Source organism: Strix aluco, chromosome 3 (assembly GCF_031877795.1).
Source record: "Strix aluco isolate bStrAlu1 chromosome 3, bStrAlu1.hap1, whole genome shotgun sequence".
Taxonomy (NCBI): Eukaryota; Metazoa; Chordata; class Aves; order Strigiformes; family Strigidae; genus Strix; species Strix aluco.
In genome coordinates, this window is record NC_133933.1 from 58507885 (window position 1) to 58522088 (window position 14204).

Below are 14204 nucleotides of genomic sequence, written 5' to 3' on the forward strand. Positions count from 1 at the left end.
ACGGCAGTTCGGGCGGGGGGCGCGGGGGGATCACACCCCTCCTCCGGTAACCGCTACTGCCGCGGGAAACGCTCCTCCCGCCCCGCCGCCCCTCCCCGCTCCCCCGGCCCGGCGGTCGCCGCCAGCCCCGCCGCCACACCGTGAGGCAGCCCGGCCCCCTGGGGAACCGCCGGCGCTGCCCCGGCCCTGCCTGACACCGGGCACAACGTCCGGGTCGCCACCGCCGCGGGATGAGGCGCAGCTCCGCCCCCCCCCGCAGCCGCCGGGGGATTTTCCGCGTGTAAGTGCCAGCGGCAGGGACAGCGCTGCCCACGGCGGCCCCCAGCCGCCGCCACCTGTTTGTTACCTGCTCCCGCCTCCCCCTGGCCGGAGCCCAGCACCCAGCTCACGCCCGGCCCTCGCCGCCGCGCCGCGCCCGACCCGCACCCCCGCACCCCTCACACCACCCCGGCCCCGGCCCCGGCCCCGGCCTCCGCGCAGCGCGGCGCGGCGCGGCCGGGGGGAGCGGGCACCGCCACATCCGGGTGCCGCCGCCCTTAGCGCGCATGCGCGGCCGCCCCGGCCCTGCCAGGCCGGGCGCCGCGGTAGTGGCCGCTGCCGCTGCTCCTCCCCGGGGCGCTGCGCTTCCGCGTTGTCAGGCAAGGGGGAGCGACCGTGAGGCGGGGGAGGCGCCCTCCGCCGCGGCAGGAGGAGGAGGATGGTTGTGGGGGCGGGCGGCGGCAACAGCAGCCGGGAGAAGCCCCGCTGGTGACTGGCTGGCGGCACACGCAGCTCTGAGGAGGCGGAGGGCGCCTGAGCCGAGCCGCGGGGCGGGCGCCTGCGACGGGGGGGAGAGACTGCGGCGGCGGGAGGGGACCGGCACACGCACGCTCGCACACACACACACACACACGCAGAGACGGGTGACAGCGGCGGCCGCGGCTGCCACGATGTGAGGCGGGCTGCGCGGGGAGACGCGGAGGCTCCGCGGCGAGGACAGGCGAGGCGAGGCGGCCCGCACGCCCCCGGTGGCGGCGGGGCGGGGGGGGGGGGGCGGCCGGGGCGGGGCCGGCCGGGCCCGGGGCGAGCCGTGCGTCCCGGCGGGCAGGGCGCGGAGCGGCGGCGGGCGGCGAGTCTGGGACCGGCGGCGGTGGGCTGACCGGCTCCTGTTTGCTTGGCTCCAGTCCCCGTCCCCGAGCCCGCGGTCCCCGATGAGGAGCGCCCCTGCGCTGCCGGACTGACGCCCCGGCGCCCTCCCCGCCGACGAGGAGGAACGCTGCCCCGCGGCGGAGAGCGCGGCGCCCCTGGTCGCGGGCCGCCCCTGCACCGCCCTCCCCGGCGGGGGCTCGTCTGCCGTCGGCGGGGCGGGCTGCGGTGGCAGCGCGGCGGCGGCGGCGAGGCCGGGGGAGCGGGGAGCGCCGCCGCCGAAGACCATGAGGAAATTTAACATCAGGAAGGTGCTGGACGGCCTGACGGCGGTCTCCGCCGCCGCCTCGGCGTCGTCCGCCGCGCAGCAGCAGCAGGCGGGGAACCGGGAGACCGAAATCCAGGAGACGCTCCAGTCCGAGCACTTCCAGCTCTGCAAGGTGAATGAACGCTGCAGCCCCCAGCCGGCTGGCGGCCGGGGAGGGGGGCGCGCCGCCGCCGTGCGCTCTGCGGGCTTTGCTCCCCGGTACCGACCTCGCCGAGCCCGCCCGCCGCTCCTGTTTACTTGTTTGGATTTATTGTTGGGGGGGGGAGAAAGGAAGGAAGTGGCGGGTGCAGCTGTACGGGTCTTGTTGGGTTTCCGTAGTCCTCTTTCCTGGAGAGTTTCAGGGTTTGTCGTCTTCTAGGCTCTGTCATGCGTGTAATATTGTCCGTGGTCACGAAGGCTTCGCAGGGAGAGTGGGATGGCCGGGGGAAGGAGGGATACCTAGCTGTAGTGCAGAGCTGATTATCGCGGCATTTGAGTAGAAGCCTCTGCTAATGGGCCCGAAGGACAGGGGATCTGTCGCTCTGCATTATTTGGAAATGCATTTATCCTGCTCCTGCGCGCCTGAAAAAGGCTGTAGACGTTTGTGGCGGTTGCGCTGCAGTGTGTTGCCAAGTTGCCGATGCTGCTATTGCACATCTCCTCCGGAGACAGGGGAAAAGTTCCTGGGTTTTTTTATTTGCTTGTGCGTGATACAATAACTGCAGTTCGTGTCTGCACACTTCAGAAAATGATGCAGCGAATTAATCCACCAGCTGTACCAAGAGGAATAAAACTGATTTGAATATCAATACCCGTTTTTATCTTTACAATGTACCCATGGCCTAGCTTGATATGGATGAGCTTGTTTGTGGATTCTCCTCCTTGTTTTATCCAGTCTTGCAGGTGTTTCTGCCACTTTTGCAAGTTGTTCACAAAGGACATGGAAAAGAGCAGAGCTGTTACCCGTTAGATTTTATTCACTGTGAAATACTGAGAGTTGCGGGGTATGCCTGCAACTTCAGTGAAGCAAACGGAGTATATCAGAAGTTTGCTATGCATTTATGAGGTCCTAAAATAACTCCGCTTTAAACTAAAGGTTTTGAAATGGAAAAGCTAGCAGTTGTGTGGCTTTTATGTTGTGTACGTTTATAAGGGAAGTAAGAGTAGGTGACACTTAAGTTATGTTCTCTATTCTGATTAATTGCAACCTGAGAAGTGTAATGGAGTTATTGCTTCGTCAATTACCAAATCAGTCTTGGCTAACCAAAAAGCTAAATGTGCCAATAGCTTTGTATTAAGAAAGAATCCCACCGTTGAGGGGGTTTTGCCTTGTTTGGTGGGGTGTGTTTTGGTTTTGTCTATTTTGGGGGCTGTTTTTTCTCTTTGGGGGAAGCAGAGGGTGAGAGATTGGTTCTGTGGAGCTTGAGCTGTTTTTTTTTCTTAACGTACTGAGAGAGGTTGCACTGTCATGTGAGGCCTGTTGGATTCAAATTGAAGTGATTCTCAGAAAAGCAGGTGTAGTAATTTGCAATAGTTGTAATGACAAGTCTGGCTTTGTTGCCAAACTTCCTAGGAACGTCTCATATTTTAATAGTTTAGTGCCTTTGTTAGAGCTGAAAGTAAGATTACTCAGAGAATGAGGTAGATGAAAAAATAAAATGCTGAGTTTGATATAGTCTTTGTACAGAAGAAATGTAAGATTCAAATTAAGTTTCAGTAAGTACGACTGTTACTTGATGATCAAGGATGGATGAATAATTATGACTAAAAAAAATCATTTATAGTTGGTTCATGCAAGACAGCTGATTTTCTCAGTCTGTTGTTAAAATGCTTTGTAGTTCCTTTCTTAATTGTGATTAACACTGAATCCTGTTCCCTAACATACATGATTCCATTTATGATTCCTAACATGATTCCATTTATTTTTGGTTTGCTGCTTGACCCATCATTAATGCGATGATCTGACTTGTTAGACTGTACGCCATGGTTTCCCCTATCAACCTTCAGCCTTGGCATTTGATCCTGTTCAGAAAATACTGGCCATTGGGACTCAGACTGGAGCACTAAGGCTGTATCCTTTTACATTCTGAAACGGATTTGGTGCACCTCATGCATGTGATGTTTTGATTCAGCTGCTGGAACCATTCAGAAGTCTGGTGGGAACCAGGTATGCAAGAGAGGAGAAAAGCAAAGCTCTGTTTTCTGCTGGTGGGTGGCCTGGCTGTTTTGGTTGTTCTTTGTGTCAGTTCAAGTTGTGTTAATAATGTGAGGTATGGCTGCTCAGTCCCTGTTACCTCAAGTTAACATATACATTTTGTAGAGGGTTACTAGTGTGCTGACAGTTTAGAGCAGCTGACTGCAAATCTAGAGACCTGGGCTGAGCTCTGTTTCATTGTTCTGCTGTATCCTCTGGGATTGAAGAATTCTGTGCTGCTCAGTGGGGTTTTTTTGCGTGCTTTGTTTTTTGGCCTTGTTCTTGAGATAACTACAGTATTACAAAGCTTACCTGCTACTGCTTCTGTGTTGCCTGAAGATGGTTTCAAGTGATGACACTGAAGGGTACAGGAGTTGTATCTCACTAATAGTTTCCAAGTGACTGAGATGAGCAGAATGAATTTGTGAAATAAAGCACCGGTAACCTTGCTTCTTTTTGTTCACTAAAAATTGAACTACCCATATGTTCACAGCCATATGGTACCATAGCCATATGCTACTATCCAAGCCATGTAACAACATGTGTTTAAACTTTTGTTTTTAAAAGAAGATGCCCTGTAGATTCTTTAATCAACACTGCCATTGCCCAAACCTTAGTTTTCAGCACAAAAGAATGAATTCTTTGTTGTCCTGAAATTGACTGAACTCTGGCCTTTTTGGGGAATACTTATGCCATCTTACTAGAAAAATTGACTTAATCCTCTTTAAACTGTAGGTAAATCACATTTTTTCATTTTCCTTTGCTGCTTATGTTAGTCTGCAAGTAGACCTTTTTTTGTTGCCCTCTGTAACATCACTACTCTGTCTGTAAGGTTAATTGCCTTAAGAGGGTTGTCTTTTACAAGTTGAAAAATCAGAACTTCGGTATCAAATCCAAGGCTTTAAGAAGAGGCTGAAGTGAAGTAGCTTGTATGGTATCTATAATTATATCTATTGTGAACCCCCAAGATCTCTTAATTCAAAGTAATTAACAGTAATCAACAGTAGAGACCATGCAGTGCTCCTAATGCCATATTTGAAATTACCCTTAACTCCATAAATTTTGGTTTTAAAAAGGTGGTAAAGTTGATTTAGAATGAAGTGTGGGTGGTTGGTGCTGTTAATTACTCTCATATTGGTAGAATAGATGAGAAATCAAAGAGACCTAAAAGTAAGGATTTGGATTGAAGGAAAAGGAGAGATCAAAATACACCTCTTCAGAGCTTATTCACCCGTAATTTTGGGCAATATGATGTTGCACTTTGGGTAATGATGACTTGGTAAAACCTGTTTACTGGCACTCATCCATGACTACAGCTGTGAATTCTTGGAGTGTGAATTCCTTTCTAAATAATCAAGAGAAGTATTTCAAGATCATGAGGGAAGAAACAGTCACTGTGCGAGGAACAGTAACATTGTCAGAAAATGTATTTCCTAAGGGAATGGAAGAAATTTCATGCAGAGGCTGAAAAGTTGATGCTCACCTGACTTGATGAAGATTAATATGCTTCTCAGTACCTTGATACAGATCTTGATTCTTGGAAGAACTAGTTAAATGTCCTCAGCTGATAGGTTAGCCTTGCAACCCAACAACACTGCAGTTGTATCTCCTGTGATTACTTTGCTCTTTGGGATGGAGGAGTGCAGGCAGAAGGGGTACACTCAGACACATTCCCAATTTAAAACCAGCCTCTTGCTGTCTGCCTGGTGAAACTGGTTTGAAAAGTACCCTTTGGAAAGGAGTGAAACTTGCAAGAAGTGCTTATTTTATTCTATTGCTCAAAGATAAAAACATAACCAAAAAGTGCTTGTTGACCTACAGGATGCTTTACCTGCTAACGTTTCTACAAACAATGAATTATGTGCAAGGATTCATTAAAGTGGGAGCCACTTACTCTAGAGCTGCAGAAGTATTCTTAATTGAAATGGGGCATGGAGTAGAAAGACTGAGAGTCAGTTCATTGAGAAGTAAATCCTGAAAGTCAGTCCTCATTTTCTTCTGCGTTCATGTTGTGAGAGTATAAAAGTAAAGGAATAATAATGTTTCTTTCATTGCTTACCAGCAGATGGGAGCTGGGTATTAGTGTTTTCCTTGCATCGTCAAGTATAGGTGCATCTTGTTAAGCTTTCACTTCATTCCTATTGCAAGTAAGTGATCTGAGGAATTGTGAAGAAAGTTTCTGGTTGTTTTTTTTTTTTTTTTAGAAAGGATATTAAAGATAAAATATTCTTAAATCAAGGAATGAGCTAACCTGTTCTAGATTTCATTAATATGTGAAGAAATTAATATTACAGTCCTGATTGACTTTGGGTCATTTATCAGCTAACCCCTTTACAGAACATGTTTTCTGTATTTGAGCAGTCAGCAGTTCAGGTACTTTAACTTCAGAACCAGTATTGATGAGAACAGATTGATGTGAGCAGGAATTTTCTGAACCACACTCCCATCCCATTCTTCTTTACGAGGACTCTAATCACTAGTGGAGGAACAGAGAGAATTTTAATATATAAATACTAAATATTGTTTCTTGTATTGATACAGTGACATGTAAAGATAGAATTAAAGCTTTTTCTGAAAAAACAGAATCTGTGGATACAGATATACTGGGAGTTCACTGACTTAATGTATTTATTAATTAGAGATAAAGACAAAATGACATCACAGCTGTATTGAATTCTCTGAATCCACACAGTAATTGTGAAAATGGAAATAACAAAACTGTATGTGGCATGTTTTGCTCTTTGGATTGGAAGTAGAATTACTGCTCTGTTAATATTCTTTGTCCCTGATAGGTTGAAATAAGAGGAGAACACTGTGGAGGTGGTGACTTAATTTGCCAGAGGCTGGACTTTGCCATTCTGTGTCCGTAAGCAGCAGTTGGTCCTAGATCTTGCAGTTTTAAGAGGGAGAGAAGTCCATAAAAATGTTAGGAGAAGACTGCTTTTAGTGTAAAACTTAAACCTTATGAATCACCAAAGTTAGTTTGGGATTATTCAGTAGCTTAATTTGAGCAGTGTATCCCTTGTATTTCTTTAAAAAAAACCCATTTGATTCTACTTCCAGAGTTACTTAGAAATATTTTTAACTCTGATTTAGCTAGGAAACTTAAAAGCAAGTGTTTCTGAGGCAGGCTGATACTGCTCAGGTATTATCCTTAATTAGAGAACATTTTGAGCAATTAATAGCAAAGGGTCTGTTCTGTTTTCAGCTATGGACAACTTGGTTCATTTACAGTGTATGAGGAAAAGTGACAAAGTGTATAGCTTCATAGAATGCAAACCTTGAAGAGAGGTCAGATGCTGGACTCACTATTCTTGACTACAGAACAACCAGTTGATGTGACCTTCTCCCTGACATTGGGATCTGTTGAAAACAGTTAAGCCATTTGATTCTGTTCTCTGTATTGCAGGGGAAGTTGAGTGATGAGGTAGGCATAAGAGCAGAAGTTCAGCCCTGAGTGACATGAACTCTTAAATTTATGTCACATACACCCACACTCATCTGCTCATGCTGATCCAGCTGTTCCTCTGAGTTGGTGGTGCTGATCAGAGGACACTTGTTCCAGCTGCTTGAGGTATTTGAGCCTTAGCTGGTGGCCTGGCTCTTAACGTGTGGCAGTTCTGCCTCAGGCTTGCACTTCTGCACAGTGCTGGAAGCTTGTGGATGTTTTCCCCACAAGGAGCAGTTGTGTTCGATACTGATTTCAAACTGCAATGGTTAGTGTAAGCTGCTGGTGGCCTCCTTTGTCACTGCAAAGATATCTTTGACTTTCCCCCTCCTTAAAGGGATTTAGCTGTTGTTACCAGGGTGGCTTTCACCTTTTGATCTCCTGTCCCAAATGTGCTAGATATCAAGTAGTTAAAAGTTCGACTATACTTTGCTTCTTTCCTGTGCATACCGGAACCATTACAGCAGGACACACAGTCCATAGCCTTTAGGAAGTTTTGTGCATAATTGTCTGTGCTTTGTTTTCCCAGCAGGTATCAAAACCTTCTAATGAGTTAGAGCTGAGTGTGCTTACTTGAGGTTTAACTTACCTGAATGGTGTAATTGGGTAGACTTCACCCTGTGACATCCTGACAGTGTTCAGTGTCATTGGTAATAGCCCTGCTTCTGTGCTGTCCATTGTTTTCACTCTTCTGCTTAAAAGTCCTTCTAGAAAAGTCAAATGTGATCTGAACAGGGTAACATTTAAACTGTAAAGAGGCTTGAGAAAGGTGAAAGGGACTTTTTCAGGATTTGTCTGTCTTTAGGATGTTGTTTTCTCAGAACTTTAAATTACTAATTGTACAGGGCTCTGGGCTTAATAGTTGGCTGAACTTTTCTGTTTGCTTTTATGAGTGGTAGAATAACCTTTGAAGCTAAAGCAGAAGAGTTGAAGGAATTCTCCAGCGCCCTACTGTTTAACTGCACCATCTTAAGTTTCTTCAGTTTTCAGTGCTTTAATTTCCCAATAGCAAAGCTAGGACAGTATATCAAATGAGATCTAGTTTGATTATCAGCTAACATGAATGCAATATCTTCATTGGTACTTCATGCCTTAAAAATACTCATTTGCAGCTTGAAGCTCAGTCTCTCTCTTGATAGAGGGAATTCTAAAAAGGAAGACCATTTCCACTAGAAGTTCTTGAGAATAAAGGGGATACCAATAGAATAAGCCTTCTGCCTTCCACAAATTGTGCCTAGGACTCTCTATTTCCTAGCAGAATGGGTTCTTTAATTAAAGTTTGGGGTGTTTTTTCTGTTGCAAACCCAGTTTACAGGAAGGAGAAAAATTAGATTGTTTGTCATTCTGTCATTAAATATCTGAAGATCGCAATTGTTCCGAATGTCAGCATCTGTTTATTTCCCTCCATTCTTTTCAGCAGTAAAAGCTGACTTGTATATAAGCAAATGGCTGAAGTTTTCACATATCTGAGGTGTATAAAACTTGCTTTCCGTGACTTCCATTCTTTGTGACCTCTGAGAAGAACTCACAGCTGTTACTCTTCGATCAAAATAGCTCAAAGCCTGGATGTGTGGTTCCATGCAGTAAGTTTCTGATGAAATGTTTATGTTGCAGCATCTGGATAGTTTTGCTGTAGATATACACCAAAAAATTCAAGCAATTTTTTGTTAGAGCTTCAGAGAATTCGCTATTCCGTTTCAAACTTGTCATGTGACTATATCCATTAAAAATACTTTTCCTTTGGATCATTCAGACTGTGTAAGGCAGTCTGGCAGTCTGTTTTGTACGCTTTTGTTTTTTTCCCTTTCACAGAAACATCAGCTTGATGTTGTGTGGTGGTTTTGTTTTGTTTTGGTTTTTTTTGAAGTAGCTCTACATCTGCTCTTCCTCCCTTCCAGGGAAAGGGCAGTAGGGCAATGGCTGGAGTTGTGTTTACAGTATGCAGAGCAAAGATTTCAAACTGAGCATCTAACTGTGAAGTTGGTACAGCTTCAAGTGGGAGACTGAGCCAGATGAACTTGGGAGGGCCTTTCCAGCCTAAATTATCTGTGATTCTGTCTGTTCTGTGAATATACCAAAGTCGAACTAAACTACTGTTTTGTAGATTGTCAGGGTTTTTTGGCATTTGTACACTGAAGAGAATAGTCTCAACCTTTGCCAACATTCTTCTGGACTTCAAACAAATCTTCCTGTTTTGGGAAGAGTACATCAGTGAAGCTACTAAAAATATTGCAATAGTGTCATGCCAGAGAGACTCTGTGATTATCTGTTAATAAGAAGGTGTTTGCTTTCTTATTAGGTGGCTTGGTTGCCACCCAATTCACACAGAGTAGTTTAAACAAGAAAACTACTTTGCTTAAAACATACATTAATCTTATCACATTTCTAGTTCTTTTAACACTACCACGTTTCTTGTCATATCTTCCAGCATTTAGTTCATGTGGGTATCATTAGCTCTCTTATATCTTTTTTTCAATGAAAAATCCCCATCCCCTAAATGAAAAAATCAGCTACCTTTAGATATTCTAAAATGAAATAAGGCCAAAATGCTGTAATGAGACATGTAACTCTTAAAAATGTATGGAATTATAGCAAGTTATTCCTACACAGAGAAAGCTATGATGGAATTCTTAATAGATAGGATGATGTAGTTTCTAGATCTGTGGTTACACTTGTTGGGAGACTTGGTGTGCTAGTTTTGGCTGGGATGGAGTTAGTTCTTCATAGTAGCTAGTATGGGTCTGTGTTTTGGATTTGTATTGAAAACAGTGTTGATAACACAGGGATGCTTTTGTTACTGCTGAGCAGCGCTCACACAGAGTCAAGGCCTTTTCTGCTTCTCACCCCCCCCCACCAGCAAGTAAGCTGGGGGTGCACAAGAAGTTGGGAGGGGACACAGCTGGGACAGCTGACCCCAACTGAACAAAGGGATATTCCATAACATCTGATGTCATGCTTGGCAATTAAAAACTGGGGGAAGAAACGGGGTGGGGGGGGCACACCACATTTGGAGTGATGGTGTTTGTCTTCCCAAGTAACCATTATGCATGGTGTCCTCCTTTCTGGGGATGGCTGAACACCTGCCTGCCAACAGGAATTGGTGAATGAATTCCTTGTTTCGCTTTGCGTGTGCATGCAACTTTGCTCTACCTATTAAACTGTCTTTATTGCAACCCTTCTGATTCTCTCCCCCATCACTCCAGGAGGGAGTGAGCAAGCAACTGTGTGGTGCTTAGTTGTTGGCTGCGGTTAAACCATGACAGCCTTTTTTGGTGCCCAGTGTGGGGCTTCAAGGGTTCAAGATAATGACAGATTTGATTGGAATGTGCTAGATTGAATTTATAGCTGTTACAGCTGTTTAGCTATTAATCGGCAGGCCCCTGTGCTTGCCATGGGGCTTGCTTGCCTTACTGTATATTAGAGTCTAGTGCTTGTTAGTGGCTGCTTTTTGCTTTCGCTGCTTGCTGTACTGCTTATCATCTTACTCTGCTGTGCCTGGGAACATTTTGATAACAGCAGTGGCGATGCGCCTGGGCTGGCAGGTGGCCAGGGCATCGCTGCTGTTTTTGTGCTGCTGCACTGGACAGGCTGTAATTCCAGTGTGAACTTGAGTTGAAGGGACTGTGATCTGTGGATGAGTCCACACAGGAGCAGGACACCCTGAAGCATCTGTGGCCATGGATAAGCCCATGCCAGAGCAGGTACATCTCGAAACATTTGTGGCTGTGGTTATGTCTGTGCCACAGCAGATATACTGATGAAGGGATTGTGGCCCAGGGGTAAGTCCGTGCTGGAGAAGGTGCACCTTGAAGCATCAGTGGCTGTGCATGAGGGTCATCTGGAGCACCTCAAAAGTGTGTGGCCGTGGATAAGCCCACAATAGAGCAGTTACGCCCCTGGAGGGACTGCAGCCATGGGTAAGGCCATGTTGGAGCAGGTTTACTTCAAAAGGGACTATGGATGTGGGTAAGGCCACGCTGCAGCAGGTGTATCTCTGAAGGCATTGTGGCCCATGGATAAGGCCACACTGGAACAGGTGCACCTCAAAGCAACTGTGGCTGTGGATAAGTCTATGCTGCAGCAGGTATCTGATTTGAAGTATTATCACATATACTATAATTCTACAAACAGCTTTTAGTGGTAGTTGCTTTTGTTCAAAAATACTTGAAGTATAACTGTATTAAATGTCATACTATAATTTGCAAAGATGAACTTTAGAATGAAAACTTTCCTTCCCTGTAAGTATTTTACTGACACAGTAGAAGCCTTCAAACTTGCTGGGTCATAGCGAGTTTGGGGAAGGAAACTTCTTCAGAAAGCATGCAAAGATTGCAAGGCTGCACGTGTTACCATAGCATTAGCATAGCCTGTTGCCTTGTACCTCCTAGCTATTTGTGAAACACTGGTGGTATGGATTGTGTGATCTGATGATGTTAGGGTAAAATGTAACGGGGAATTGGACAGCTGGGACTCAGTTTAGACTTACACACTTCTGGTACAGTGCTTAATTCACAAGGCTCTTAATTTTACATTTTACTGGATTTGTTATTTCTCAGCACTGTGGAAGGGCTTTTAGAACTGAAGTAGCATTATTGCTGCAGGAGAAGACATGAAGACAAGTCATGTCTGGAAAAGTACTAGCAGCTCACAACTTGAAGCAAGCTTGAAAGCACAAACAAGGATTGCAAACCTTCCTAACAAAACTTCCTGTTTGGCAGAAGTTTTGTAACTGCATGAGACCTTGTCAGTGTCCAGGTGTCTATTTTTACAAAGGTTTCACAAAGCAAACTTAAGTGTTCTATCACATTATCTGTAAGGTGACTAGAAGTGCCCTCAGTTATTATTTTTGTTTCCTACTTCTATTCTAGAACTGGCTTTTGTTTGTTTAATGGAACAGTAAAACCCTCGCATTATTTATCAGTGTTCCCATAGCACGTCTGTTTTTGTAAGGTTATCTGTGTGGAAGCTCAGTGAAAAACAGAATAAAACTTGTAAATTATTACATTTTATATGAAGTTAAACAAAACTGGAAGACATGGATTTTGGGAACAGCACTTTGTCCTTGATCTTAGCTAACTGGTAATGGTTTCACATTTTGAAAAAGAGTCCTTAGCAGTTTTGAGGGAATTAATACTGCAGTAGGTCTTTATCTTTTATCTATTGGGTCTTCTCTTTTCTTCTTGCTACTCTTGATGTGGCCCATCCTGGAGTGTACCATCAAACTGATTGTTTATAATTTTTTTTTTAAATGCAGATTCTTAATGCTGCAAAGTACATCTGGTTAATTAGACAAGATTACTTTTCCAGAGATCTAATTCTTTGACATTAAGTGCAGTTATTTGTTTGCTGGCCTGAGGAAGAAGTCTGTGATGCTTGTGAACCAAAACAACATATGAGAGCACATTGCTTACCCACTTCAGTATGCTGTCTTTCAGCAGCTTTTGAAACTTCCTTATTTTGCTGAACCGTAAGTTTAAATTGTGGTGTCATAATTGGTACTAGAATGCTAATCAAGCATAGCCTCTTAGTATTCAGCTGGCAGTAACTTGGGTAACCTTTTTCATGTCAACGCTTCTATCGTAGGCACTTGATAATAACACAGCTTACATGTTTATCAAAGGGAGCACTAAGTTACTACTTCTGTTGACTTCCAGTACAAATACAGGTGAAGGTCTAATGACATAATTTAAATCTCTGACAATATTTGTATCACTGAATTCAGGCAAGGTTTAAAATTATGAAGGTCTTGCAGATACCTAAAACCAAAACACTTCAGTAGTGAGGACTGCGGCAGAGTAGTATAGTTACTTATGTAGTAGATTTCTAAAATATGTAGCAGTTCTGTCAGCCTCCAGAGACTCATACTGAATCTTGATTCATCTTGATTTTTACAATGCTTTCATGAAATTACTTTTTCTGTGGCTATCATTTAGCCTGATCTGACAAGCTGCTGTTCAGTTTAAGACTCTCTGCCACAAATGAGAGCTATTTTGTCTTATCATTAAAATCTATCCTTAGTAAGAGATTCCAAAACTGCTTTTATGTCTGAGATCTGTACAACTTGATGACAGCCTTGGTCTGCGTACTAGCTATTCTAACTTAGTCACTTCCTGCAAAGACTTAGTCTATTTCGAATCCCTGAGCTTCTCTTAAAAAAAAAAAAAAACCACCACAAACCCCAAAAAACCCCAGACTTGTTATTGATAATGCTTGTATTGAGGCATCTATATCAATTGCTGAATTAAGATTGATTTTAATATTGTATAGTAAAACTTCTTCACTGAAGTTCAAGAATAGAACTTCCCCTAGTCATTTGTCCACAGTTCTACTCTGCATCAGTCGTTCTCATGGATTGTTTGTTTGCTTTGAATTTTATCTTAAGTGTCAAGAATAGTGAAAGTAGGTGAAACTTGAAATGTCTGTTAGTACAGAAAACAAAGTGCAAGATTAAATGCTTTGAGGCATGCCAGGTTATGCTGATTGAGCTAATTAAAATGTGAAACTGAAATTTTTCATAATAACAATCATGCTGATCTTGTTATACTTGAAAAAGTGCAGTCTGAAGTGTTGCAGTTTGCAATATCAACTACTTGATCACTGTTCTACAGAGAGAAGTTTATAGCTTGATAGAAATAACTAAAGGCTACTTCATTTATTCATTTTACTGAATGTCATGGGATTTTGCTTCATAAGTGCCTTTAAAAAGGTAGTAACAAAACCTGGCTTCTGTTTGGGCAACTTGAAGCTTAATTTCCTTCTAAAATTGAGATAATATAATTGCAGTGACCACAGCTTCTGTGTCCAGAATAAGTCTTAGCCTGTCCCATGCAAACCAGACAGTGCTCATAGAAGGAATACTGCTAGAGAGGGGAGGTTAGGTTCTCCACCAAGAAGGCTGTAGACCAAACTCACCCTTTTGAGATATCTCCCGTGGATTCTCCAAGAACTAGTTGTTTCCTCCTGCTCCTATATTCTTGTGAAAAGTCTTCACAGGAGCTGTTTTAACTTTGGAAACCTGGGAACTAAAGAAAAGCTGCAGATCCAAAGGAAGCAAGGCCTTTGTACTTCTGCTTAGTGAGCTACTACTTTATTTTGTGTGATTCGTGCCATTTCAAACAGGGTATTGCATT

The 14204-nt window shown here is 44.4% G+C and overlaps 1 protein-coding gene across 10 annotated transcripts in view; it reads left to right on the forward strand.

Annotated features, from left to right (window-relative positions):
- Positions 1-1062: 1062 nt before the first annotated feature.
- Positions 1063-14204, forward strand: part of STXBP5 (syntaxin binding protein 5) — a 109428-nt gene continuing 96286 nt past the window's right edge. For 4 of the 10 annotated variants that reach the window (XM_074818705.1, XM_074818706.1, XM_074818701.1 and 1 more), the window contains exons 1-2: positions 1064-1565; positions 3406-3503. In XM_074818705.1, the coding sequence (XP_074674806.1) occupies positions 1413-1565; positions 3406-3503 (251 nt within the window). In that variant the 5' untranslated portion in view covers positions 1064-1412. Of the gene's footprint in view, positions 1566-3405; positions 3504-14204 lie in introns of all 10 variants that reach the window. The other 6 variants (XM_074818707.1, XM_074818710.1, XM_074818708.1 and 3 more) reach the window with 2 other exon arrangements.